Source organism: Mesoplodon densirostris, chromosome 4, assembly GCF_025265405.1.
Source record: "Mesoplodon densirostris isolate mMesDen1 chromosome 4, mMesDen1 primary haplotype, whole genome shotgun sequence".
In the NCBI taxonomy this organism is placed as follows: Eukaryota; Metazoa; Chordata; class Mammalia; order Artiodactyla; family Ziphiidae; genus Mesoplodon; species Mesoplodon densirostris.
This window is the reverse complement of record NC_082664.1, coordinates 11,670,261-11,697,521: the sequence shown is the minus strand read 5'-3', so window position 1 is coordinate 11,697,521 and position 27,261 is coordinate 11,670,261. Positions and strand designations below refer to the sequence as shown.

Sequence of the window (27,261 nt, the reverse complement as noted above, 5' to 3'; positions counted from 1 at the left end):
TTCCATATACTGAGATTCTGGGTAAGATTGTGTTTTTGTTTAAAAGCTTCAATAGTAAAAATATATTTTTAAATCTTCTTTTAATGGCCTCCATTGTCCAATCTCTTCATTGAGTGAGGAATCAGTGGCCTGGAGAGGGCCTGGATGTCACCTGAGGCCACACAGCAGTGAGTGGCAGAGTCTAGAGCCAGCCTGGGGCTCAGGGTTGCCTGTGAACTCCAGTTCAGTGCTCCTTCCACATGCCAGTGCTGGCTTGGGTTGGAGCTGCTGTGGCCTGGGGAGAGAAGGAGATGGGCCAAAGGCCCAGGGCTTAGTATGGCCCAGCATGAGGGCTCCTAGAAGCCCTCCTTCTGGAAGCCCCAGATGCCTCAGATGTGGGCTTGACCAGGGTTAAGCCTGAGACCAGGCCCCAGGCAATGCCCTCACAGGCCCTTCCCGGCTCTCCTCAGCAAAGACACCTCGCCCACACCTGCAGGGGCCACACCTGGCTCAGTCATTCCTCCAGCGAGTGAAGCCTATTTAACACAGTCTGGACCAAGCACTGGATGAGGAGTCAGAAGTCTGGGATCCACCCCAGCTGAGCCTCTTCCTAGCTGAGCAGCACTGCGCTGTGCCTGTCACCTCTCTGGCTTCCTTGGCTGTAAAAAAACAGAGCAGAAACTCTCCAAGTGCAAAAAGAAACACCAGGAGTACACAGCCCCTGCAAACACAGGCATTGTTCCTCAGCAGAGCAAATTCAAACCCAGCTCTGGAGTCAGGCCGCCTGGGATTGAATCCCACTGTGTGCTGGGTCAATGTGGGCAAGTAGCTTAATTTCCCTGTGTCCCAGTTTCCTTGCCTGTAAAACAAGGATAATAGGACCTACTGCCATAAACTAGTTGTGAGAAAATTAAGATAATATAGTTTGAGAGTTTGGGATGATGCTGGATACACAGTAAGTACTCAGTAAAAATTAGCTTTTATTATTATGGCTCTTTGAGCCTTGATTGACCCCCAAACTCCCCAAGTAGTAAATGATATGCACTTGGAAGATACAGATGTTTGTCTACTCAAGAGCCTAGCCTGGTGCCTGGGGCAGGGGAGTGAGAGTGTGGTGTGGAATTACTTAATACATGCTCCAGGAAGTATTAATACTTATAAAAGGAGTGCATACAATTCACCGGAGCCCCCTTTCCCCACACAGAGCACCGTCTTCCAGCGGTCAAGGGCTGGTGAATGAATCTCTGAATGATACATATTCCTCTGTTTGATGCTCGGCAATAATGAGCTTGTATGCAGGGTGAGTCACCAAGCGTGGTTCACGGTCTGTGCCTCGTATATAGCCATACAGTTCCACAGGCACAGAATCAAAGATCCTGGAAATTCATTCATTCGACAAACATTAATTGGGTGCGTGGCAACCTACTGATTCAGGAGTTGGAAGGGTGTAAAATACTATTTTGAAGCTACACACGCAGGCAGGTAACTTAATGTTATTGGACACGTGTTCCCTAAGCGCCTGTCCTCTGGTCTTGAGCAAACTATACTTATATATGACCTGGTTTATGAATTAATGAGGGCCAGCTAATCTTTCAGAATTCAATTTGCAGTTTTGGTCAAAAGCCCTTCAGCCTTTACAACCTCCTTACTGGGTTGGGCTAACTCCTTTGCCAGTTAAAAGGTTTCTGTGTCTTTAAAAAGAGGCGGTACCCTGTCAAGTGTGCCCCAAAGGATAGGCTGGAGGCGCGTGAAGTCCCACCCACTTTTTGTGACGTCCTGTGGCCCGGCTTCTGATTGCCCGCCTCAGACGTCAATCGAGGGGCGTGTGTCTTGCTGGGACACAGTGGTGGTCTAACCTCTGGTTTGCGGAGCGGTCGGGTGTAGTCTCCTCTCGCCCCCACGCCTTCGAGGTCCCCGCCGCCCGACCCAACGGCGGAGCCAGCCAGCGGTTCCCGGGGCGCCCTCCCGCACTGATCCCACCTCTCTGGGGCGGGACCTGGCCCGACGGCTCCGGTCACTATGGTCAGTGGTCGTAGAGGGGAAGCGGGGAAGGAGGAGTGGGAAGGGGGGCGCGGTAGGCGGGGTCGCCGCCTGGGCACATGTGCGCTCGCGGGACTGGGGGTCGGGCGCGAGGCTCGGCCGCCACCGTCAGACCTGCAGCGTACGGACACCCCGGAAATACTGGGGGCTCAGTCCTTCCTTGGAAGGCCCCCGTGAACGGCCAGCGACGGAGACCCAGCCCAGCTCCCAGATCCCCCGCCCCGGCGCGTTCGTCCCGGCTGTCCCCGAGTGCCGCTCGACGGTGGGCACCCGGAGGCTCCAGGGCTAAGGGTCGCTTCCTTTTTGTTAAGTAGACCTCCAGTCGGCAGCTCACGGCCCCACCCATCCGAGGGCTCAGCCATGAGAGACCTCCCACTCCCAAGCCCCAAGAGTGGACCTGGGGAGTGCAAGGGTGGCCGGACATCCTCTCCGTCCTACACGTCAACAGAAGGTCTTTGGAGTTAGGACCCACGTGGAGAGGCTGTCTCAAGTTGTGAGACACGTGAATTAGGGGTCCCGGCAAAGCAAAGACTAAAGGAACCCCTGGTTCAGAAAGCAGAAAGGGCCCCAGAGACCCTCTGAGCCAGGCCAACCGGGTCTTGGTCAGCTGGGGCCACTGAGGCCCAGACAGGGAGGGGACCGGGACTGATCGTGGTGGACTTGGACCTGAACCCAAGCCTCTGGACTCCCAGTCCAGTGCTCTTTGTATTACTACATCAGTCCATCTTGGGGGCAAGGGGAGGTGGGGGACCGGCACTCTGCAGAGGACTGGGTGTGATGAGTGCCTAAAACTCTTCAACTCTGAGCCCCCCTGCTCCAGGGAGCTTGTAGAGTATAAGGACTGGTGGCCTGGCTTGTGGTCACACAGCCCTGAGTTCAAATCTCACCTCCATCCCTTGGAAGGCCACGAGGCTTTGGTCGGTCACTTCCCACCCCCCGCACTGTTTTTCACGTCTGTATACTGGGCTGCCGTGAGGACCACGTGAGGTGATGAGAGTGGATCACTGGGCTCAGATAATGGGCGCGGCTTTCCCCGTGAAAACAGGGTCCTGGAAATGCGCGTGCACGGGTGCCTGGTTTTTCTTGCTCGGCCTCCTCCCTCCCATGTCTGGGCAGAGAAATGGGTCACCCCTGCAGGCTGCCGCTGGCTTGGGGCACAGGTCAGAAACTGGTCACGGTCTGACACGTTCGGACTGTGGTGTGGGCAGCCAGGTCATCTGCGCTGGCCTGTCCTAGACAAACCAGCCTGCTGCTGGGTGTGGCTGAGGGCTTCTGGGGCATCTGGAAGCACCAGCTTCCTGCTTCTACCCAGTACCTAAGGGTTTACCTGGCTCTGCTGCTCCTGGAAGGGGACCCAGGTGTTTCAGCATCGCCTGCCAGGGAGTGGCCAGAGCTGGGGTAATAATGGGTTTAGCCACCCTGGAGCCGAGGCTGGCAGGGCTTCCAGCCCCCACCGATAGCTGAGAGCATGGCAGGGGTGGTGAGGGCTGGGACCTGAACTTCTGGCCTTCATGCTGCACAGTGAAGCCTCTGACTCCATCCTCAAGTCTGCCCTGGACTCACAAGACCGGAAGTTAGAGGGCAGATGGAGTCAGAGCACCAGCCCTCAGCCTGTGAGGGGTGGCGTGGCTGCCTTGGAGAGGGATGAAGTTGTTAACTCACCAAATAGGACGTCTGCTGGGGAATCCTGGGAGGGTGGGGGTGGCAGAGGCGGTGCAGGGTGTGTTCTCTTCTGTTCACCCAGCACTTATTGAGCACCTGCTGTTTGCCAGGTACCGTGCTGGGCCCTTTGGTGGTCTTCTGAGTCTGTGTGGTGTGGATGGCGGTGAGTGTGTGTGTGGTGGGCAGAGGAGAATGTCTTTGGAAAATATGGTGTTTTCTTTCTGCATTCATTTCAAAGTCACTGGGCTAAGCTTGAGGAAGGGTCCCAGGTAGAAGACACAGAACCCCTTGGGAACGCAGGGGCCAGGGTGAGGACAAAGCCTGGGGCTGCCACTGGCAGAGGTTGTAGGTAGTGAGGGGTCTCATGCTCACTCAAAGGGCATTTAACATTCAGTGAAGAATGAGGGTCGGATGTGAATAGCAGAACCACAGGGCCCTTCTGTGCTTTGTTCTTTGGTTTGTCAAACAAGCCCCAGTAGGTACCCTAGTCCAGCCCCATGCTGGGCAATGATGAGAAAGACAAGGGGCTTGCCCATTCTTAGGAGCTCACTGCCTGTTGGACAAGGCAGAGCTGGGCACAAGCAATTCTTGAGCTACCGGTCATGACCTAAGAGGCCTGACCATGGGCTTGGGGAGCACAGCAGAGAGCCATGCACTCTGAAGGAGTGGGGAGTGTTGAGGAAGTCTTCACAAAGGAGTCTTTTGAATGGGGTATTGAAGGGTGTATAGGAGTTTTCAGGAAGGATTTGGGGAAGAGTGTATTCCGGTCAGGGTGGGACAGTGTGCTTACAGGCCTGGCAACATGGTTAAGAGTGGGATATGCTAGGAAAGGTGAGCGGTCTGTATGGATGCAGGGAGCTTGGGGGAGGGAGGAGAGATGAGTTTAGAAAAGCAGGTGGGGTCAGAATGTGCCATAAAGGGCTTTGCATGTGGATGCAGGGAGCTTGGGGGAGGGAGGAGAGATGAGTTTAGAAAAGCAGGTGGGGTCAGAATGTGCCATAAAGGGCTTCGCATGTGGATGCAGGGAGCTTGGGGGAGGGAGGAGAGATGAGTTTAGAAAAGAAGGTGGGGTCAGAATGTGCCATGAAGGGCTTCACATGTGGATGCAGGGAGCTTGGGGGAGGGAGGAGATGAGTTTAGAAAAGAAGGTGGGGTCAGAATGTGCCATAAAGGGCTTTGCATGTGGATGCAGGGAGCTTGGGGGAGGGAGGAGAGATGAGTTTAGAAAAGCAGGTGGGGTCAGAATGTGCCATGAAGGGCTTCACATGCTGCGCTGTGGGGTTTGGATTTTATCCTGCAGGTGTGGCTGGGGAGGGGGGAGGACCATAACATATTTCTGACAAATAAGAGATGGTTGATTTGGATGCCGTCTGGCAATGGAGTGGACAGAGGGTTGGAAGTGGCCGGGCTGGAGTCGGAGACCAGCGCATACATCTGTTCACTCGTCTGCTCGTTATGCATCTTGGGGGCATTATTGTGTGGCAGGCACTGGGGAATCTGGTCATGACAGGCAGGCAAAGTCCCTGCCCTCATGGAGTTGACATTCTCGTGGAGGGTGACCGACAGCATGCAAGTAAACGAGTGAACCTACATGTCAGAGAGCTCTAAAGACATAAAACAAGTCAAGGCAGGAGGGGTGGGGAAGGGGCAACTTTCACAGTGTGGTCAGGGAAGGAGGTTGCGTCATCTGAGTCATGTAAAGAGACAGAGAGTCATTCCATGCAGAGGAACAGCATGTGCAAAGGCCCTGAGGTAGGAATGGGTGTGTCTTGGGGGAACACAAGGAGGGTCACTGTGACTGGAGCTCACGAGAGTGAGGGGAGCAAGGCCGGATGGCGTAGGACCTGGGTGGTTGTCATCCAAAGGTTGAGTCTTCTCCCATGTGAAGGAAGCCACTGGAGGGAACTGGGAAAGGGCATGTCCTCATCTGCTTCCCATGGTAGGAGCCTGTGCTGGCTGCTGTGGAGGATGGTGGGGATGGGGGGTGGGAGCCAGGAGGTCAGTTGGGCAGACACGTGGTGCAGCCTCCCTGGGGGCAGATGGTGGCGGCTCTGGCCGGACATAAGAGCCGAGCTGACGGAGGAAGGGAGGAGTAGGAGAGGCCTCCCCGGTCTTTGGCCTGAGCTCTGTCTGGATGGAGGGGCTTTTGAGGATCTGGTGACACCTGGAGGGGATGCAGGCGTGGAGAGAGAAAGCAGTTAGGGGCACAGTAATTCTGCGATCTTGGTCAGACATCCCGGTGGCTGGTGGTGTTTGAGGCCGGAGCTCTAGGGAGAAGTCAGGGCTGGAGATCTGAGGGTCCGTTAGGAGGATGCTATGAGTCCAGGGTCAAATGAGAGAGGGCCAGCCTCTGAATTCGGGGTCTCTGCAAGGCCAGCCAATAACTGTGACCCAAGGCAGGTAGGGGTCCAGATGCAGGGTCTTCTCTATTTCCTGAACTGAACTGCAGAGATGGGGGAATGTGGGTGGTAGGCTGAGTAATAGCGCCCCGTAGACACCCACATCCTAATCCCCAGAACCTGTGACTAGGGTACCTCACGTGGCAACAGGGGCTTTGCAGTTGTGATGAATTAAGGGTCCTGAAATGGGCAGAGTACCCTGGGGTACCCAGGTGGGCCCAATGATGTAATCACAAGGGTCCTTATAAGGAAGAGGCAGGAGGCTGGGAGTGAGGAGGCGTGACAACGGGAGGGAGGGATCATGAAGAAATGCAGGCAGCTTCTAGAAACCGAAAAAGGTAAGGGAGTGGCTTCTCCCCGTGAGCCTCCAGAAATGTAAGATCATAAACCTTGTTTTCAATCACTGAGTTTGTACTAGTTGCTGTTTGTACAGCAGCAATAGGAAGCCAATTCAGGACACTAGGTCTCCCCTGAATCTTGGGCCTCCAAATGTTTTTGATCACTCATCAATAAAAATGTTTGATTTTCCTGTATGTGGGTATATTATACATCATACCCTGAAGTAGACATTTAAAAAGCCATTTCCTTCTGGCCCCTGCAAACAGCCCCCTTTGGAGACCCCAGCCCCAAGCAGGCAAGGCCAGGTTTGGAGCCACGGGGAGCCTCTAGAAGTGACAGGGACCTTCTGAGGGGAGGTGGTTGGCTGAGTTCTGGGCCCTGGCCCTCTGGTGGTGAGCCTGCAGGCTCTGGCCTCTGCCATGGAGGAGTTGGTAGCTTGAGGTCAGGCCATGCAGTGCGCTGTGGCTTCTCGGGGCTGGGCCTGGTTCGCGAGGCTGACTCATGGCCCGGGGTGAGCACACCAGCGGAGCAACCTCAGTGGGAGGTCTGGCAGACTAACGGCTGGCCTTGCCCGCCGGGGCCCAGGGTGGGCCCAGGAGAGGCCCACCAGCACCTCAGAGCCTTGGCTGGGGGTGCACACAGAGGCACCGAAGGGTACGTTATGGGGGGTTTGTAGGCAGAGGCATGAGCCCAAGGCCGGGCTGCTAAGGAGCCATCAGGAAGTGACGATAGGGCACATGAGGGCCAGGTGCGTTCACTTTGTGGAGAGTTGGGGTGGAAAGGCACCCAGGTCTGTTGAGTACCTTTGATGTGCTGGGTGACCAGCGTCGACGTTTCTCCCTGGATTGCCTCACTGTGTGACATTGGACAAAGAGCTTGACCTTTCTGGGCTTCAGTTTCCATTTGTAAAACGGAGCTACTGCAAGGCCTAAGTGAGATTATCCCCAGCGCCTGGCATACGGTGACCTCCCAGCAAAGGTAACTTAAGTCATTCAACAGGTGGTTACTTAGGGCCTTCCGGGGGCCAGCTGCTGTTGCAGGCACTTGGAGTACTGTGATAAAAGTTACAAAGGACCCTGTCCTTGTGGAGCTTCATCCTCCTGTTGTTTCACCTCTCATGAAAGCACAGAGAAGCTGGATTAAAACTCTGAAGTGAACTGTATCTGTTCCAAGAGGGGCCCACAGAGAACTCACAGGAGGGGCAGAGGTTTGTTTTGGGTCACAGGTCATGTCACGGATCAGACCTTTACGGCCTGCAGGACTAAGCTGCCAGGGCCCAGTCCTTTCAGCGTGGCCCTCCCCACCCTGCAGCTCCCTGCCACCCCACCGTCTGCTGGGGGTCCCTGGAGATGCGTGCACAGTGCTGGGCACGTGGGGTTCCCGTGGGCAGGGGGCACAGCAGCTTGTAGGATGGAAGCTCCTGCATCGCCCTGGCAATGGGACCTCACTCTGGCTCTGCTTGGTCACTTCCTTACCGGAAGCTTTCAGTGCTTCAGATGCCACAACAGTGGGGCAGGATCCATGGATCGGTGTATATGGGTCTCAGCTGGGTATGTGGATGAGAGATGGGGATCGAGTGCAGGGCCAGCAGCACTGTTGTAGGTGGTTACGTGCTGGCTCTGCGGTCTCCGAGGCTGTAGGAGGAAAGGGGACCCCCACGAGGACTCAGATCTGGTCTGAACACCAAGCCCCCTGTTCCAGTGCCTCAAGCTAGTTCCCGGGGTTACTGGGAAGGAGCCAGTGATGGGAGAAACATCCTTCTCTCACTTTGAAATATCTCCCTCGACTCAATAGCTCAAAGCTGTTTCCAAGCAGAGGTGCTATCTGCCTGACTTAGCTAATTAGCATCTATTTGCAAACCAGCAGTTTAAGGCTAAAATCCTTTAGGATTAGGTAACCTGATTAGGTCTGACAGGACGTTGTCAGGCGAGGCCTGTCCTTTTCCCATAACATCCTGGAAATTTGGGGCCATGATTTAAAAAACAAACCACCAATTAGAGTCAGCCAAGGTCAAACCCAGAGTATTGTACCTGATTTATGGGCCAGTATACCGAGGCTGTTCTTCCAGGGGTGTGACCAGGGCCCTGCCGATGGGGAGGGGGGCGGGGACCACCCGGGCTGACTTGGGTCACTCTGGGCCGCCAGGCAGGGACTTAAAGGCGCCAAAGCAGAAACCCACTCCCCTCACCCCTCCCAGTGGCACCAGTAAACACACCTGGGACCACGAGGGGGCGCTGGAGCTAACTCACAGCTCCATCACAGGGCAGGGCAACCAACCTGGGAGCCATTTGTCAGGAGGGGTGGATCTTAAATAGTATTGAGTGAAGGAAAAAGAAGCCACGATATCTATAGAATAATTTGTATGCCTATTTAAAACACGTGCATACATAAAACAACTCTGTATTTTAAAAAAGACATACAATCCACTTACATGAGGTCCCTAGGACAGGCACATTCATGGAGACAGAAAGCAGAGTGGTGGTTGCCAGGGGCCGGGCCATGTGGAGATGAGGGGTACGGAATGGGGAGTTAGGGTTTCATGGGTAGAGTTTCAGCTGGGGGTGATGAAAAAGTTCTGGAAAGGACGGTAGTGGTTGCACAACGATGTGAATGCACTTAACGCCACGGAACTGCACGCTTAAAGATGGTTATGATGGTATATTTTGTGTTATGTATGTTTTAGCACAATTTTAAAAAGGCAGATCCGTATTGAAAGACGTACCGTAGGGAATACCTATAGAGGGTGGGGGGATGGCAGGATGGGAACAGCGGTCAGGGATGAAGGGGAAAAGGTGACAGAATGCCTTGCAGAGGCCGGTGCTCACAGCGGGTCTCTTGAACACTGAGTGTGATGAGCTTGGCTCTCAGCGACCCAGAGCCCCCCGCCCCCCGTCCCCAAACTGCTGTTTAATATTTTTCTTTTAAGTTGACTTTTAAATAGCCTAAGTAGATTTGTCTCGAATGCCCAGTCGATATGACTATGGCAAGTGGAAAAGCTAGGGAGGCTTCCCTGAGTGAGGCCCGTTTCCCCCTCCTGACCCGCCTTTAACATTCTCATTTTGACTGGTGACGGTGGGCTTTCTAACATCTTAAATACTTACCTCTACATATGTAAGATTCATTCCTTATACTCCTTTCCACCCTCCCAGCGATACCTTCTCAGAAACTGCCCATTAGATAGAACTGATTGTATGCATCCTCCCACACCATTTGTCGTTTTTTTCGGGGGGCGCTCCAAGCGCGAGCAGCATTCAATACAGCTGCGCTGCTTTTTAATCATCCATTGTTTAAAAAGACCCAAGCTGTCATTTTAAGTCGGCTGTGGGTAAAAACAAGACTTTTTGTTGGTGAGGTAGGTAAATAATGGGACTTTGGAATGAAAGGAGACGGCGGGTGGGTGAGTGCGAGAGATGGGCATTGTCGAGTGGGGACACGTGCTGTTTCTGAATAGTACCTGTTTGTCATCCTGCCTTCCCCTCGGGTCAGCAGAGGTGGATTTTTGAATTCTGAAACTCATGGAATCCCGTGGATATTTGCTTTATGAGCACACCGTATGAGTGCAAAATTAACTGTACACCAGCCATTGGTATTTATGATGCCAATAATGTAAGTCTTCCATGATTTAGAATAGGTCAAAACATGTTCACTTTTTATAACTATGCCAATGAAGTTAATAAGTTAATAAGTTTTGGATTTCCCTGGCGGTTCAGTGGTTAAGACTCTGCTTTCTACTGCAGGGGGCACAGGTTCGATTGCTGGTCGGGGAAGATCCTGCATGCCGTGAGGCATGGCCAAAAAATTAAAAAAAAAAAAAAGTTAACAAGTTTTGTTTTAAGTTAAAAAAATTGCAAATGAAAATGCAACATTTTACGCTCCAAGTCAGAGGCCTTCTCACCCTTCAAAAGAGGCTAGCAAAGTGGAAAGGAGTTAAGGGTACACTGGAAGCCTGCTTTCTCCTTGGTGTAATTAGAAGGTTTGAAGAAAGTTGAAAAGAGATTAATTTTTGCTCCCAATGTCGCCAGTGTCTTCTAACCCCCATGTCCAGACATCACCTATAAATGATCTCTCACTCCACCTGGGATGAGCAGCCCTCAGACTGGGGGACCCTGCGGTAGGCACTGAGGTCCAGGGCTGAGCACTCTGCCTGTAATGGGTGGAGGGGGAGCTGCAGGGGCCCAGCCTGAAGGTGAGAAGGCCCCAGACTGCCCTGCACACAGTGTTCCCTTGAGGCCTAGCAGCCTTGGTCCCTCTAGAGCTCCTGGACTCTGAGCTCTGTCTGCTTAGCAGTTTGGCTTGGTAGAGTTTCCATGGGCTTCAGAGTCAGGCAGATCTGCAGCAAACCTCTTCCTGGCACAAGGGACCCAACCTTGTCAGTAGAGTGGATTTAGTAATTGTCAGTCGGGATTAAATGAAATAATGGGAATATGCAAGCCTTGGTCCCAGAGCTTGGCCACACAGCTGGTGTACAGTAATGGCATCCGTTATTATTCCATACATCTTGGGCTTGGGGTAGCAGCAGATCATCAAACCATCCTTCATGCATTGGCTTTCAACCTCATGGTCACAGGATGGCTACTGGAATGCAGACGTTGCATCTGTATTAAGTCAGGAAGAAGGAGGAGGAGGCGGACATGCTGTCTCTGTTCTTTACATCCAAAACCACAAGCCTTCCCCAAAGCCCCCAGCAGAGTTTTTGTGCATCCAGTTGGCCAGCCCCGGTCACTTGGCTGCCTACAGCTGCAAGGGAGGCTAGGAATATCAGTGAGGAGGAGGTTAGGGTTGTCATGACTTAGCCCAGGCATTTTCCATCACACTGCCCAGAGTAAAACAGGAATCCTGTCGGTAGGGAAGAAATGGGTAATGGCTGATGGGAAAGCAGCCCATAGCGTCTGCCCCAGGATGGTTATTTGATTCCTCCTGATGGCTCTCCCCTGCTCTGCCAGCCTGCCACTGTGGTGTCAGAGCAGAAGTGAGGAAGGAGCCTGAGACTAACTTAATTTTGCAACAAAGGTTGGGTACAGAATAGAAGCTTCCAGAAACAAAACCTAGAATCCCTTCGCCCACCCACAAGCATTTGCACGCTCTCTTCCCTCTTTTAGAAATACTTTTCCTCCTGTTTTTAGGGACAACAGTCATCTTCTCACTGTTTGGCTTTCATCTGGGAAGATGCCCGGGCGCCCCACATCTTGGGAGGGCATGTTTGGGGCCACCAGAAAGGGAGAAAAAGGAACAAAGCATGAGTTCAAGGGAGGACCCAAGCCTGATTCAGATGGAGTGGGGCAACCAGGGAGGCTTCACCGGGGAGATGGCTTTTATTCATTCATTTAACAAACATCTCATCCCCTGTTCTGCTTCGGGCCCTGTGAGGGGCCCTGGGGCATCAAGTGAATGGAAGGTCTCAGATGGTTTGACAGCTGCCCGCTGGCAAGGGAGGCCCGTGTGACTTTGGAGACTTTGAGGGCTGGGAGCTTCCAGGTCCCCCAGAAATGCTGCTTCCCCGTCACGGAGCCTGGATGCCGAGTACAGGAATCAGAGACCAAGAAGCTCATTGTCAGACAGAAGTTTAGAGTCTGTCCAGGGTGGAGACCAGGTAAGCCTAGAAGTCCCTGACGCCTCATTGTACGATTCTGTGGGCCAGCTCTCTGCTTCCGGTGGTGAGCTCTGGAGAATCTCCTCATCAAAATCCAACACATTTCTCCAGATGGGAAGGGGTTTGTAACAGTGAAGCCTCCTTTTCAAGCACTGCGGTGTTGGGTTGAGGCCACTGTCTAGTCAGTGAGGAGGCTGAGAGGCCGCCCGGTAACAACTGTCAAAAGTGATGGCCAGGGACTTTTCCTCTGGCGGGTTCCCGGCCGTTGGTTTCCTAAGTGCAGCTGGGCCCGGCAGGTGCTGAAGGGTTGGGATCGTGGACCCCCGCCAGGTCTCAGCAGCGCGGAGGTGCAGGCTGTCGCCGAGGGCCGCTCTCCGGCCCTGGGGGGCAGCGCCCGGGCTGCCCATTCGGAACCTGTGCGAAGTGGTGGGGGGGATGGCGAGGGGGAGGCGGGGGAAGACGAGGCAGACCTGCTGGACACTTCGGACCCCCCGGGGAGAGGCGAGAGCACGGCTAGTTTGGAGGATCTGGAGGACGACGGGACCCACTCTGGGGCAGAGGGTGGCAGCGGTGGAGCCCAGAGACGGGGCAGCGGCGGGGGCAGCGTGAGCAAGACCTGCCCCTACGAGGGCCACAGCCAGACCCCGAGCCAGACACCGAGCCAGGTGGCCAAGCAGCACAAGCCGTGGATGTGCAAGAAGCACTGCAACAAGATGTACAAGGATAAGTACAAGAAGAAGAAAAGCGACCAGGCCCTGAACTGCGGTGGGGCCGCCCGGCCTGGCAGCGCAGGAACCGTCAAACTTGAGGAAAGTGCAGATAATATACTCTCCACTGTTAGACAGAGAACAGGGTCTTTTGGGGATCGACCTGCAAGACCTACTCTTTTAGAACAAGTGTTAAATCAGAAAAGACGGTCATTACTAAGAAGTCCAGAAGTGGTGCAGTTTTCACAGAAACGGCAACAACTACTAAATCAGCAGGTTTGGGAGCAAAGACAACAGCAGTTTCCAGGAACATCAGTGTGAGGGAATTTATCAAGAAGTCCTGCACGTTTTTTATCTTATTGTAGTGGATGGACACATGTTTTTTTTTACATCTTTATTGGAGTATAATTGCTTTACAATGGTGTGTTAGTTTCTGCTTTATAACAAAGTGAATCAGTTATACATATACATATGTTCCCATATCTCTTCCCTCTTGCATCTCCCTCCCTCCCACCCTCCCTATCCCACCCCTCTAGGTGGTCACAAAGCACCGAGCTGATCTCCCTGTGCTATGCGGTTGCTTCCCACTAGCTATCTATTTTACATTTGGTAGTGTATATATGGGATGGACATATTTTTATGCTAAAGATAAATGGGGTAAGATTTGCCAGTAGAAGGTAAACAGTCATTTTCCTGTGCACGTGTGTGTATTTGGGGACAAATACATATTGCACACTGTGCATCTATGACCCTGTTTCTGTTTTGCTATATTTGTTCATTTGTTTTTTTAGATTCCACATATAAGTGATATCATGTAATATTTGTCTTTCTGTGTTTTCACTTCACGTAGTATGATAATCTCTAGGTCCATCCATGTTGCTGCAAACGGCAGTATTTCATTCTTTTTCTATAGCTGAATAATTTTCCACTGCATATATATACCACATCTTCTTTTGCATATATATACCACATCTTCCTTATCCATTCATCTGTTGATGGGCACTTGGGTTGCTTCCATATCTTGGCTATTGTAAATAATGCTGCAGTGAACATAGGGGTGCATATATCTTTTCTAATGAGTGCTTTTGTTTTCTTTGGATAAATACTCAGAAGTGGAATTGCTGGGTCATATGGTAGTTCTATTTTTTATTTTTCTGAGGAATCTCCATACTGTTTTCCATAATGGCTACACCAATTTATATTCCCACCAATGGTGCACAAGTGTTCACTTTCCCTCACCAATACTTGTTATTTGTTGTCTTTTTGATAATAGCCATTCTGACAGATGTGAGGTGATACCTCACTGTGGTTTTGATTAGCATTTCCCTGATGATTAGTGACGCTGAAAATCTTTTCATGGGTCTGTTGGTCATCTGTATGTCTTCTTTGGAAAAATGTCTATTCAGATCCTCTGCCTGTTTTTTAATTGGGTTGTTTGTGTTTTTGATGTTGTGTTGTATATCTTCTTTATATATTTTGGATATTAACCCCTTATTCAGATATATTATTTGCAAATATCTTCTCCCATTCAGTAGATGGACTTTTCCTTTTGTTGAAAGTTTCCCTTGCTGTGCAAAAGCTTTTTAGTTTGATGTAGTCTCGTTTGTTTGTTTCTGCTTTTGTTTTCCTTGCCTGAGGAGACATATCCAACAAAATGTTACTAAGACCAATGTCAAACAGCCTACTGCCTATGTTTTCTTCTAGAGAAGTTTAATGGTTTCAGGCCTTACATTTAAATCTTTAAACCATTTTGAATTTATTTTTGTGCACTGAGGTATTATGTTCTATAAAACGAATCAGTTTGGAAGTTACAAGTTGATACCCCTACATGGTGGGCCTGACCCTGGCTCCCTGCCTGCCGGGGACCTTGGCGTCTGGGATACTAGTCACACACCCGCAGGTGCTTCTGTCGGGGGGTGGTAACATCCACTGTGTCCCTGCAGCCAGCAGTTCGGAGGCTTTCTGTTGGTGAAAGCCCAACAGCTGCTTTTGAAATTGTCACAGTTTCACTCCTTTTTCTGTCTTTCAGAGTGAAGCATCTTTCAACCTAATATCAGAAAAATGTGACATTCTATCAATTCTTCGGGATCATCCTGAAAACAAGATTTACCAGAGGAAAATCCAGGTAAGGCAGAGGGTCAGAAGAAGGGGAGCCTAGATGAAGTGGGCTGGAGTCGGGAGCAGAGAAAGAGGTGCCACTTTGAAGGTAAAAAAGGCTTCGCATTTGGACCAGGTTCCTGAGCAAATGAAAGGGCTCCCAGAATATTGTCATGTTGGGCATTTGCCTTCAAGAGAAATCCTTTCGCTGCAAAGAAAAAAAAAAAATAACACTTCTGTTTTTAAAAAGCTAGGCACTCTCCTAAGTGTTTCCTTTCTCCCTGAGACCTCAGTACAACATTGCAAGGTCAGAACTTCTATTACCCACGTTTTACAGCTGAGGGTAACGAGGCACAGAAATTAAATGGCAAGTGCACGGCCCTACTGCTAGTGCATTTAGACCAGGCAGCCTGACCTCATAAAAGTCGTCTTTGTAACCGCCCTGCAAGGGCATCTCTCAGGAGGCAAAGCCCACTCCAGCGGGGCTGTGAAAAAGGCGGGGTAGGGTTGCTGGAAGGATGCAGGGACAGGCACAGAACAAGAAGGAGCCTGGGTGCTCCCCTGGTGCCCCCCTCCACCTCTCGGCTTCCCACCGGGGCAGGAGCAAAGGCTGGGCAGCACACTGACTCTCGTGTCCCCTGGAGCCCCCTTGGGAGCCGAGATGGAGTTTTCAAGGAGCCCATCCTTCCCTACGGCCTGCCTCTGGTGGGCCCTGTCAGCTCCACTCTGGTGGGACCCCTTGAAAACCAGCTCTGCTGTCAGAACCCTGAGGGTAGGCAGGCCCAGGAGGCAGCCATGGGGACTCCGGGCCGTTTCAGAGGGAAGCTGACATCCAGGAGCAGTGCTGGAGGGGGTGGCATGGGGAGGCCACACCTCCCACGAAACCCTCTGAAGCACTGGCCAGACTGCTTGGTGAAGGCTGGGGAGGCCCTTCCTACCGACTCTGCAGCCTCCTGGCCCACCTCCCAGGCACGCCCACCCTCACTGCCCCCCCGTGCACGCCACTGCTCCTCCTCTCAGCGCCATTCCTCCAGGAAGTCTTCCTGGACTGCTGAAGTCTGATGTAGATGCCGCTGCTCCGTTGCACCCCGGTGCTTCCCCTGTCCTCCTGTCACGATCATCTGACTGTCCATCTCACCCCAGACTGTAGGCTCCCGAGGGCAGGGCCGTGGGACACCCCCACCCCCACACCGTTCGTGCTCAGTGTCTGACACAGGACACACTCCGAGTAGTTTTATTTTTGTGGGATGAGAGTTGGGACACTGTGGAGAGCAGCCAGTCTGAGAGGAGGGAGCAGGTGTTACGTGGGGGAGGCAGGGGCCCCGGCCCTGACGGGACACGACGGGGGTGCTGTTGGTGCAGACACCCACATTTCCTCTGTCCCCCGCAGGAACTCAGCAAAAGGTTCACTGCGATCCGCAAGACCAAGGGGGATGGGAACTGCTTCTACCGGGCCTTGGGCTACTCCTACCTGGAATCTCTGCTGGGGAAGAGCAGGGAGATACTCAAGTGAGTGGGGCACAGGGGATGCTGGGTGGGCCGCCAAGGGGCCGGCTGGGGAAGGACAGTGACCTCGCGGGCACTCTCGGCCCTCTGGTCTCAGTGCGCTTAGGCAAGTCGCATTGGGTGCGTTCTCGAAGCCTCACTGCAAGGAGAACACAAAGAAGCATTGCCCCGTTGTTCTGGGTGATCTCAGCTGACCTTGGGTTTGAGTGTGTGAGTGACCCAGGGGTCCACCTGGTCAGCCTGGATCTAGAGTTGATGCTGTCCAAGGTCCCTCTGTCCCGCAGCTGCTGCCTGTAGTGATCCTCCCTTAGACCCTCGGGTTTTGGCCTAGCTCGAGGCTTCTCATACTTCATCATTTGTGCAAACCCCCTGGGATCTTCTTCAGCTGCAGATTTCAGTTCAGTAGGTCTAGGGCGGGGAATTCCACATTTCTCACAAGCTCCCTGGAGAAGCCGCCCCTGCCGCTGGGCCTCGAACCACGCTGGGGAGCAGGGAGCTGAGACCTGCTTCTTTTTTTTTTTTTTTTTTTTTTTTTTTTGCGGTATGCGGGCCTCTCACTGCTGTGGCCTCTCCCGTTGCGGAGCACAGGCTCCGGACGCACAGGCTCAGCGGCCATGGCTCACGGGCCCAGCCGCTCCGCGGCATGTGGGATCTTCCCAGACCGGGGCACGAACCCGTGTCCCCTGCATCGGCAGGCGGATTCTCAACCACTGCGCCACCAGGGAAGCCCTGAGACCTGCTTCTTAAGCTTGGAGGTCTCGCAGCCCTTACAGGATTGGATGAAGACCCCGGGCTTCCTTGTCAAACACCCTCCCCCACATATCCTGGGGCAGAGTGCAGAGTGGCCACGGGTCACAGAGCCCCTGTGGTTGAACCGTGGACCCCGGCACCAGAACTCCTTCGCCGAGGCAGATTTCTACCCTGCCTTCCTTCCTTCCGTCACCCAACTGGGTGCCACACGCAGACCGTGTTGTGGGCCCTGGGGATGCAGCAGCAAACGAGACAAAACACCCTGCCTGTGGGGCTGGCATCCCAACCGGAAAAGAGGGACAGTGGATACGAAGCGTACTTGATGTGTCAGACGGTGAGAAGCGTTGTGGGAAGAATAATCAGGCAGGAAGGGAGGCCAGGTTGTCCAGGGGTAGAGGCTGCGTTTTTTGTTTTCTTTTTTTAAATTTATTTCTTTATTGGCTGCGTTGGGTCTTCGTTGCTGTGTGCGGGCTTTCTCTAGTTGCAGCGAGCGGGGGCTACTCTTCGCTGCGGTGGCTTCTCTCTGAGGTGGAGCACAGGCTCTAGGCACGCGGGCTGCAGTAATTGTGGCTCGCGGACTCAGTAGTTGTGGCTCGCGGGCTTAGCTGCTCCGCGGCATGTGGGATCTTCCCAGACCAGGGCTCAAACCCGTGTCCCCTGCATTGGCAGGTGGATTCTTAACCACTGCGCCACCAGGGAAGTCCCGAGGCTACACTTTTAAGTAGGAGTTGGAGAGGTAGCGGGGGGCAGGTTATTTTTTGTCTGTGGCACGCGAGCCTCTCACTGTTGTGGCCTCTCCCGTTGCGGAGCACAGGCTCCGGACGCGCAGTCCCAGCGGCCATGGATCACAGGCCCAGCTGCTCCGCAGCATGTGGGATCTTCCCAGACCGGGGCACGAACCCGTGTCCCCCGCATCGGCAGGTGGACTCTCAACCACTGCACCACCAGGGAAGCCCAACGGGCCTTTTTAAGGACCTTGAATGTCGGCCTGAATGAGATGGAGCCACAGAGGGTTCAAGAGAGCAAGGGGCCTGATCTGCGGCCGGCTGCGTGCAGGATAAACGCAGCGGCGCACAGCCAGGGAGCAGCAGGGGACGCGATTCGGGAGAGCCCAGAGGAGGGGTGGTGACGGTGGCCTGAGCAGGTGGAGGTCGATCGCAGAGCCCTGCAGGGGTGGCGCCAACAGGATTCACTCGTGGCTGGAGTGGGGTGTGTGAGCAGAGACAGGAGTCGAGGATGGGTGCCTGGGGTTTGGCCTGAGAGTTAAAAAAGCAGTAGCTCCATGTTGCTAAGTCCGAAATCCCCGTGGGCCATCCAAGCGGGGTCCAGTGGGAAATACCAGGAGGGTGTTACCCCATTTTACAGATGAGTAAACCGAGCTTCGGAAAGGTTAAGTGACTTGCCCCAGGTCCCACTAAAGCTGGTGTGTGGCCGAGAGGGCCTGTGCTCCAAGTCCTGACGCCGTCCTCCTCCCTCACTTCGTCGGGCGGGAGTCCTGCCCTGGCTGTTTGTCCCTCGCTTGACTGGGTCTGTGTGTCGCCGTCTCTGTGTCCCCAGGGCTGGCACGGCAGGGCCAGCAGTCGTTGGTGAGGAATGAGCGTGGGGATGCGGCGGGGGCTCAGGAGTGCGTGGCCAGGGAGGGGAAGGGTGTGAAGGCAGAAAGCTGGGAACAGAGCTGTGCACATTCACAGCCTCACAGAACAGTGGCCAGAGGGGCCCTCCCAGCACCCCTCGTGGAGGCCTGTTACCATCACCCATGCCGTAAGAAAGGGGAGCCTACGTCCCAAAGCCGGAGAGCGACATAGCAGCAGGGCTGTGGCTCCCAGCACAGCACTCCTTCCCACACCTGCCCTGGCCAAACCGGGCTCAGATAACGCCGGCCGGCCCAGCCTTTGGTGGTTTGCCTTTCGGCAGAAGCGCCTCACCTTCCAGGTTAGATGGTTCCACTTCATACACACCACCCTCTCCTCACCTCCTCTGTCCCACAAGGCACCTAAGCCTCCCAGGCCTTTCTCATTGTGCCTTTAGTCCCTCATGAAAACCCCTCCCGTGTCCTCCCTAGAGTCTGGTCTCCCCTCCCAGGGGACAGGCTGCAGTTACGCCTGTGCCAGCTGGTCCCCCAGAGCCTCTGCACTTGGTCCTTCTTGCGGGGGATGCATCCCTCCTTCTGTGGACCAATCACTTGGACTGTATCTCGTCTCTGCTGCTGAACTCTGTGTCCGGGGGCAGCTCCTCGCCATCCCCAAGGGGGCCAGGACAGGTCCCAGATGGGGCCGTGCCAGTGGGGGGCCTTCAGTGGGAGCACTAACAAAGCAGGGGTCCCTGGACCAGGTCTTGAGGGATGGTCAGTTCTGGCAGAAGTTTAGTGGCTGTTTGGCCGGGAGGCCTGATTTGTGGTGTGAGTTGATTTCTGTAGTATAAGTACCCTTGTCATGATTTTTTTTTCAAGTTACCATCATGGGGTCACTGAACAGGGAGTTGGGAAGAGATACGTAACACGTGCTATAGTCCAAATTGTATTTCCACCATCCACACACAATAGACAAAGATTACCTCAAGAGCATAGATTGTAATTTGTGTTTTAAAGTTATTTAAGTTTACATAACTTGATTCTTAAATAATGGCTGTTTAACAGCTGGATGGCAAAATGCGTAAATTTAACAACTAGCTCTTGTGAGCAGGTACAAACCAGCGCTAGCACACCTCTGAGAAGAGCATCCCTGGCTAAGGGGACAGTGGAGGCTAAGGGGTGAGAACGCAAATGGGTAGTGACTGTGGGGTGTGAGGGAAGCTGTGAGACCTGACTAGAGATGAGGCTGCTGAGCTCGGCAGGGGCCCTTCCAGGACACCTGTGCTGAGGAGCTGTGTCCTGAGGGAGAAGGCTGTGGCAGGTCACTCTAAGGTCCCTGTGGAGAGGGGACCAGGAGTGAGGGAAGGCTGGGTGTGGCCCAGGCCAGAGATGGTGTTGACACACCAGGAACCATGGGGACAGGAAGGAGGGACGGAGTCAACAGGTCTTCGAAAGGTAGAATCAATATATCTGGGAGTGGGTGGTGATTACCTCAATTTCCTCATCTGTGAAATGGGTATACTACCCACCTCCCGTGACTGTACAGGGGAGGACGGAACAAATCAGTGTGTGGTCCACGTGGAAGTGCTTTGAACAGTAGAAAAGTCCTAGTAGAAAAGTGACACGCACCCTCTCAGGTGTGTATGGGGGTGGTGGGTGAGTGGGATGACAGCTGACGTCACAGCAGCGCCCCCTGCAGTTCCTTGTAAGTACCAGTCTTTCCCCTCTAGGTTCAAAGAGCATGTACTGCAGACCCCAAACGACCTTCTGGCTGCTGGCTTCGAGGAGCACAAGTTCCAAAACTTCTTTAATGCTGTGAGTTAACCTGGGCACGACAGCTGAGGGGCCAGGTCCTCTTTCGCTGGCAGAGCAGACAGGAGCGGGCACTGGCTGGAGTCCCCTCACTGCCCAGGGCTCTGTGGTTGCGCCCCTCTGGCTCCTCCCAGCTGGGGAAGGGCTGAGGGTTGCTTGCTGCTTGTGGGGACATCGAGGGAACAGGGAGCCCAGGGCCCTGCCGTCTCTCTGGGAGGAGGTACCTCCTTTGGGGCACTAGCTCTCAGGCTGGAAGCTTCCCCCAGCCTCCGTCAGCCCCTCCCCTCTCCACCCCATTCCCCAGGCCCCACTAGTGAAGGCGGTGGGGTTGGAGGACTGTCAGTTCTGAATCTGTAAATAAGAATTGCAACCACGGCAGTGAGGAGGGAGACTAACCGCTTCTCCTTAGACGTGACTCCGGGCTAAGGGACTGGCTACAGAATATCTCTAACCCTGTCACGGAGCTTTGGCGGGGTCTCTGATTGATGGATTTTGGCTCCTCAGCTTGAGGATTTGAAGATGGAAATGTCCGTGGAGGGAGGCCCACGGAGGGGGGGCGGGGCTTGCCGGTCCCCTGGCTGAGGACCCAAGGGCTGCAGTTTTACAGCGTGGTAGAGCTCGTGGAGAAGGACAGCTCCGTGGCCAGCCTGCTGAAGGTGTTCAACGACCAGAGCTCCTCGGACCGCATCGTGCAGTTCCTGCGCCTGCTCACGTCAGCCTTCATCAGGAACCGCGGAGACTTCTTCCGACATTTCATCGATGAGGAGATGGACATCAAAGACTTCTGCACTCACGTAGGTCCTCGGGGCCCAGGCTCTGGGGACTCAGGCTCCGGCCCTGGGCTCCGCTCTCATCCCTCTCTTTAGCACCAGCATTCCCTAACCAGGGGACCTGGGTGTCATGTCTACATTGCAATTCAAAGAGCACTAGGTTAGCAAGCGGGACACATCCTCCTTCGGCCCAAAGTGTGTGGCTTTGGGCAAGTCACTGTCCCTCTCTGGGCCTCAGATTTCTCATCTGAGAAATAAGGGCTTTGGACTAGACTGTTCACAGAATTACAGAGTAGCAACCCCAGAGTCGCATTTGCCCAAGACCTGTTTTGTTTATGATGTATGGTATTTACCTGAAAGAGCTGCCAACATTTAAACATTGGGCAATTTTCGTATGAATGTCTGGATTTCTCTGGAAAAATCAGAAGATCCAGCTCCCCAGGCCTTATTCCTTTTTGTGTTTTTTTTAAAATAAATTTATTTTTTATTTATATTATTTATTTTTGGCTGCGTTGGGTCGTCGTTGCTGCGCGTGGGCTTTCCCTAGTTGCAGCAAGCCGGGGCTACTCTTTGTTGTGATGCGTGGGCTTCTCACTGCGGTGGCTTCTCTTGCTGCGGGGCACGGGCTCTAGGCCCACGGGCTTCAGTAGTTGTGGCACGTGGGCTCAGTAGTTGTGGCTCACAGGCTCTAGAGCGCAGGCTCAGTAGTTGTGGCACACGGGCTTAGTTGCTCTGGGGCACGTGGGATCTTCCTGGACCAGGGATCGAACCCATGTCCCCTGCATTGGCAGGCGGATTCTTTTTTGTTTGTTTGTTTTTGTTTTTGGCGATATGTGGGCCTCTCACTGTTGTGGCCTCTCCCATTGCGGAGCACAGGCTCCGGACGCGCAGGCTAAGCGGCCATGGCTCACGGGCCCAGCCGCTCCGCGGCATGTGGGATCCTCCCGGACTGGGGCACGAACCCGTGCCCCCTGCATCGGCAGGTGGACTTCCAACCACTGCGCCACCAGGGAAGCTCCCCAGGCGGATTCTTAAGCACTGTGCTACCAGGGAAGTCCTTCCCAGGCCTTCCTCTTGCCCGGCAGTAATCAGTAGGAGCTAAATGGCAGCTGCCCTAGTTATTGGGACTCAGAAGGCAGCTTGGCTCTCCATTGACTCACCCACTCGCTCGCCTAGCCCTCTGAAAGCACATAAGCTTGAAATCCCTTTATGATGAAACCCCTTTCTGCTGAGATTCTTTGACTCTGTGCATTAGGAAGCCCAAGCTGAAAAACCCCTGCCCCCCTTTCCAGATTCTTCAAAGTAGTGTCCTCTTCTCACAACTAGGGGGTCCAGAATCAAAAAGATCTAGATTCAAGCCTTGCAACTGTGGCAATTTCTATCTGTTACCTCCTCAGTGAGCCTGCGTTTCCTCCTCTGGAAAATGCAGATGTCAACATCTGCCTCACAGGTTGCTGTGGAGATAATTTCCCAGCGCAGAGGTTTTGACCCAGGACCACGAAAGCCAGGGTTGGACCTCTCACTCGTCCTCTGCCAGGCCTCCATCCTCAACTGGGTTGTTTTTTCATTGTGACCTTTGCAGGAAGTGGAGCCCATGGCCATGGAGTGTGACCACATCCAGATCACGGCCCTGTCCCAGGCACTGAACATTGCCCTGCAGGTGGAGTATGTGGACGAAATGGACACGGCCCTGAACCACCACGTGTTCCCCGAGGCTGCCATCCCTGCCGTGTACCTGCTCTATAAAACCTCCCACTACAGCATCCTTTATGCAGCCGATAAACGTTGATTTTAGGCCATGCAGTGGAGCCTGTCACCTAACGGGACTGCATTCTTTTTTTTTTTTTTTTTTTTTTTTTGCGGTACGCGGGCCTCTCACTGTTGTGGCCTCCCCGCCGTGGAGCACAGGCTCCGGACGCACAGGCCCGGCGGCCATGGCTCACAGGCCCAGCCGCTCCGCAGCATGCGGGATCCTCCCGGACCGGGGCACGAACCCGTGTCCCCTGCATCGGCAGGCGGACTCTCAACCACTGCGCCACCAGGGAAGCCCTACGGGACTGCATTCTGAATGGAACGTTACAGCTTTTCAATTTTTTTAAGCGATTTAGACTATAGTTAGAAAATGTGCAGCCTTTTGGGCAAAGTCACTGGGAATAAGGCCTACTCACTACGGACTGGTGGTAACTTGGCGATATTTTTAGTGTTTATCTTCACGGAGGATCCAGTGTTTTCTCACTCTGGGCTAGGAAGCCACATGTCCTGGCTCTACCCCAGTTCTGAGACCTTGCATAGGACACCTCCTCTCTCTGGGCCCAATTCTTCATCTGGAGGAGGTTCCTGCCAGTGTTGACATTCCATTGTTGTATAAAAATGGGGTCCTCTGGTTTATTTTCACCAGGGGCAGTGCCTCTCTGTAGGGGAAGAAAAGCTCAAGATCAGCTGTCTTAAGTGACTTACCAGTTCTATAAAAAAATCAAGTCCAGTCAGCCGTTGGACTGGACTTTGGTGCACGGTGAATTGAGGCCAATTTGAATGCGAGGGCTTCAGTGTACTTCCAAGCATTCATGACAGTGTTTTCTTACCCCTAACTTGAGGAAAAAGATACTTTTATGCCAAAGTCTAGAAAGAGGCCTGTAGCCATCAGCGTGAAGCCCAAGTTGTTGGGCCCCTCTATCTCCCTCAGGGCCAGGACTGCCTGCCTTCTGGTGGGCAGCCCTGCAGGGTTCTGCCGCCAGCCCTACCTGGACAGACACTGAGAAGGACTAAGGTCTGGGACCAAGAAGGTGTCTCATCGTCCCCAACACATCCTGGAAGTAGAATACGGATACTCAGCCAGGTGGAGACATCGGTCCGCACATGCAGCCGTAGACTCCAGCTGAGCAGAACAGACAAGGTTTTCTGAGGCTGTCTTTGGCTTCCTTTCCCCTTTCCCCGCTTCTGTCTGGCTTATGGGCTGGCTAGAGATTAGGTGGCAAAGAACAGAGATAAGCCGAGGAGACTGGCAGTGGGGGAGGTCACCTCTGGGGAAGCTGCCTGGTAGCCAAGAGCCCTGGCTCTGGCCAGTCTCCCTGTTCATCCGCCTGAACATGCCCCTTAATGACCCCCTCACCTTGCTGCCTCAGGATCTCGAGGAGCCCTGGCTGGGCTGGGGCGCTGCCAGCAAGCTCTCTTCCTCTCTGGGAAGAAATGGAGAGTGCAGGGGTGTGGAATCGCCTTCCTTAATCGAAGGCCTCACAGGTTCCATTCTGCAGGGATTTATTAGAATCTGTTGGTGCTGCAGTGCCAGACTGTAGTGTCTGCTGACGGGCAAACTGCACCAGGAGGACGGGGTGACAGACTGCTCCCGATCCTCGTATACAAATGTCAGATTGGTATCAGTCTTCCGCCTTTGTGAAAACTGATGTCAGGGTGCTTTTAATGCCAGGCAGGAACCCAGGTTCCCATAATGCCCTTGGCTGGAACTTGGACCCCAAGGGCTCAAGCTAAATAAGTGACTGTCACTTTTTCACAGGAATGTAAAGCTGACCCTGATCTCTGAACTGGTTCAGTGGTCCTACCTTGCTCTGGGTAGGAGTGCTGTGACAAGTACACTGTAAGAGCAGGGTAACATGTTACATGATTTGTGAGTATCACGATCCGTTTCCAAACTGAAGGACACTGACCTGCACCTTGGCTGCTCTGAGCAGTTGTGAGATGGGTCCTGGGCCTCCAGCTGGGCTCTCAAGCACAGTATAATCAGCACTGGCTGCCACTTAACTGCATTTGTAGCTTGTGTAGCGTTCACAAAAGCCAAGCTTTCTCTTTGGCAGACAGGCTGGAGAACTCCCCTCTGAGGTGTGTCTGTGCTGTGTGTCCAGGCCGGAGAGCCTGCCAGTGCTCACGTGGGACCCTCTTCCCAGGGGAGATCCGATCAGTTTAGAATCAGAGTGCCTAAGAGAGGCAGGCTGTTGTCATGACCCCCCTCTCCGCTCTCCCATTTTTCATAAAACTATTGGCCAAATCCAAACCGCTGCTCTCTTCCCTTCCCATCTGCCCTCAGCTCTTGCCTCTGAAGGGAAAGCACCATGGAGGAAAGGCGTGGCAGAATTCAGAGAAGCTTTAAGTAACCAATGTAAAATCCAGTCATCCGTGGACATTACCCTGCTTATGTACAGCAGCCAGTCACGTCAGCAATCACGCTTCCTGGGTAATTCCTCACCCGGCCCACAAAGCCTTCTCTTTGCAGGCCAAAAGCTGGAAGGAAGGTTGCTTTCAGAGTTTGTCTTTACAACTGCACGTGTTACCTTCCTTCCAAAGGGAACTTTACAAACCAGTGTGAATACTTAGCAACAAAAAAACTGTCCTTGCTTTTGGTTCCTACTTTAAGCACATAGTGGCTCTGGAGCCACACCGCCTGGGTTCAAATCTTCAACTTTGCCACTAACTAGTTATATGACCTTGGCCAAGTCCCTTCACCTCCAAGTTCCAATTCCCACATTAGTGAAATGGAGACGATACCAACACATCACAGAATTATCGGTTCAAGTGGAACAAGATTACATGTGAAAACAATCGCAAGACCTGACGCATAGTGAGTGCCCTACAAATGGGATGCTTCCCCCCACGGATCCTTCCCCATGGGCTGCAGAACACTGCAAGATGGGAAAACATGCCACCTTGGCAGTGGCACTGTGGTTTCCCAAACACGGAAGAAGTCTAAGGACCAAACGCAATCCTGTGATGAGCGGAAATAGGGGCAGGGGCCCCTTGTCCCGTGGGATGTAGGCCAGGCCTACAGCTTCCTCGGGCAATTGGTAAAAACATTTTCCTAGCATTAAAATGGTTTCCATAACAACTGTTTGTCCTGGCTTCTTAATAGTGGGTACCTGGCATGCACCAAAAATCAACACTACTATCCCATAGGGCTTGTACGTGTGAGTGGATTAGCACGGGTAGCAGCGTCCTTGTTTAGTGAAAGGTCCAGACACTCAGGAAATTCTGTCCTTGGGCTGGGCTGGAGGTGCCAGAGGAACCACAGGCCTCACCAAAGCTTCACCTCATCAGGTCAGAGAGCAACACGGTCAGGGAGGCTGGCCCCATCTTTTAAAACCTAGCTCTTTAACACGTTACCCCACAAAAAAGAACTTGCTGTTAGAGGGCAAGGACAGGATGTCACAGGACATTAGTGGATCTGTTTGGCCTGTGACAAGTGTCCTCAGGCCTCTCATGGCTCAGGTGCTGCTCAGGGACCTTGACCCTGCTTATACTTCCACTGTATCATTTGGAAAATGGCGAGTCCCCCTGCCATCCTCTGATAGCTATCACTCAGGAGCTTCACAGACGAGGGCTGTTTTCTTCTGCATTCTCTCCGGGTCACTGGTGACACTCGGGAGACAGTCTCTGGCAACACTGCTGACTTCTAAAACCAAAGCACTTTTCTGGACTTCCCTTGGGCCTCCAAGGAAATACCCAAGGTTCTTATCCCAGCTCTGCCACGTGACTGCTGTGTGACCCTGAGCAAGTCTTAGCCACTCACAGTGAGGTTTCTCAACTGCAAAAAAGGGTAAAGACGTATGTCCCAGGGCCTTGACGGAAAACCAAATGACAATCGAAGTAGATAAAAGCCCCTAACCAACACTCAGTGATACCTGAATCTGAGTTTAGGCCAACTACCCTGTTGCAGTTGCCCAGAGGGACCAAGGGAACACAGCTGCCAACCATGAGGCCAAGAAAACGTCTGTTTAGAAGCCCAGACTTAGCTGTGCAGAAATCAGTGCTTCTCCCATGACTGTGGCTACTCACCCAGGCTGACCCAGAGGAAGCTGCGGTGGCGCCGGGAGGTCTCGGGTTCCCTCAGCACACATTAACACCAGGCCCTGATCTAAGTGCAAGGGCTGAAAGGAGTAAGAAGCAGCTTCTGCCCCAAGGGAGCTCAGCCAGGTGCCGGAGAGCAGTGTGGCAAGTACTGTGAAGAGGGTGAGCCTGGGTACTGTGGGAGCTGCTCATGAGAGGAACACATCACCTCCTGGGTCTCAGGGGCCAGGAGAGCTCAGGGGCAGGA

The 27,261-nt window shown here is 53.4% G+C and overlaps 2 protein-coding genes across 2 annotated transcripts; both read left to right on the top strand.

The window, feature by feature from the left end:
* The first annotated feature begins 1,809 nt into the window (after window positions 1-1,809).
* On the top strand, window positions 1,810-26,039 carry OTUB2 (OTU deubiquitinase, ubiquitin aldehyde binding 2). The gene is made up of 6 exons (XM_060097918.1): window positions 1,810-2,001; window positions 14,746-14,841; window positions 16,204-16,322; window positions 20,370-20,454; window positions 21,051-21,245; window positions 22,804-26,039. The coding sequence occupies exons 1-6, from the start codon at window positions 1,999-2,001 to the stop codon at window positions 23,008-23,010; spliced, it is 705 nt and encodes a 234-aa protein (XP_059953901.1). The 5' UTR covers window positions 1,810-1,998; the 3' UTR covers window positions 23,011-26,039.
* Window positions 2,079-13,037, top strand: LOC132489124 (regulatory factor X-associated protein-like). The gene is made up of 4 exons (XM_060098071.1): window positions 2,079-2,281; window positions 3,256-3,377; window positions 3,764-3,844; window positions 12,340-13,037. The coding sequence occupies exons 1-4, from the start codon at window positions 2,079-2,081 to the stop codon at window positions 13,035-13,037; spliced, it is 1,104 nt and encodes a 367-aa protein (XP_059954054.1).
* Window positions 26,040-27,261: the final 1,222 nt, after the last annotated feature.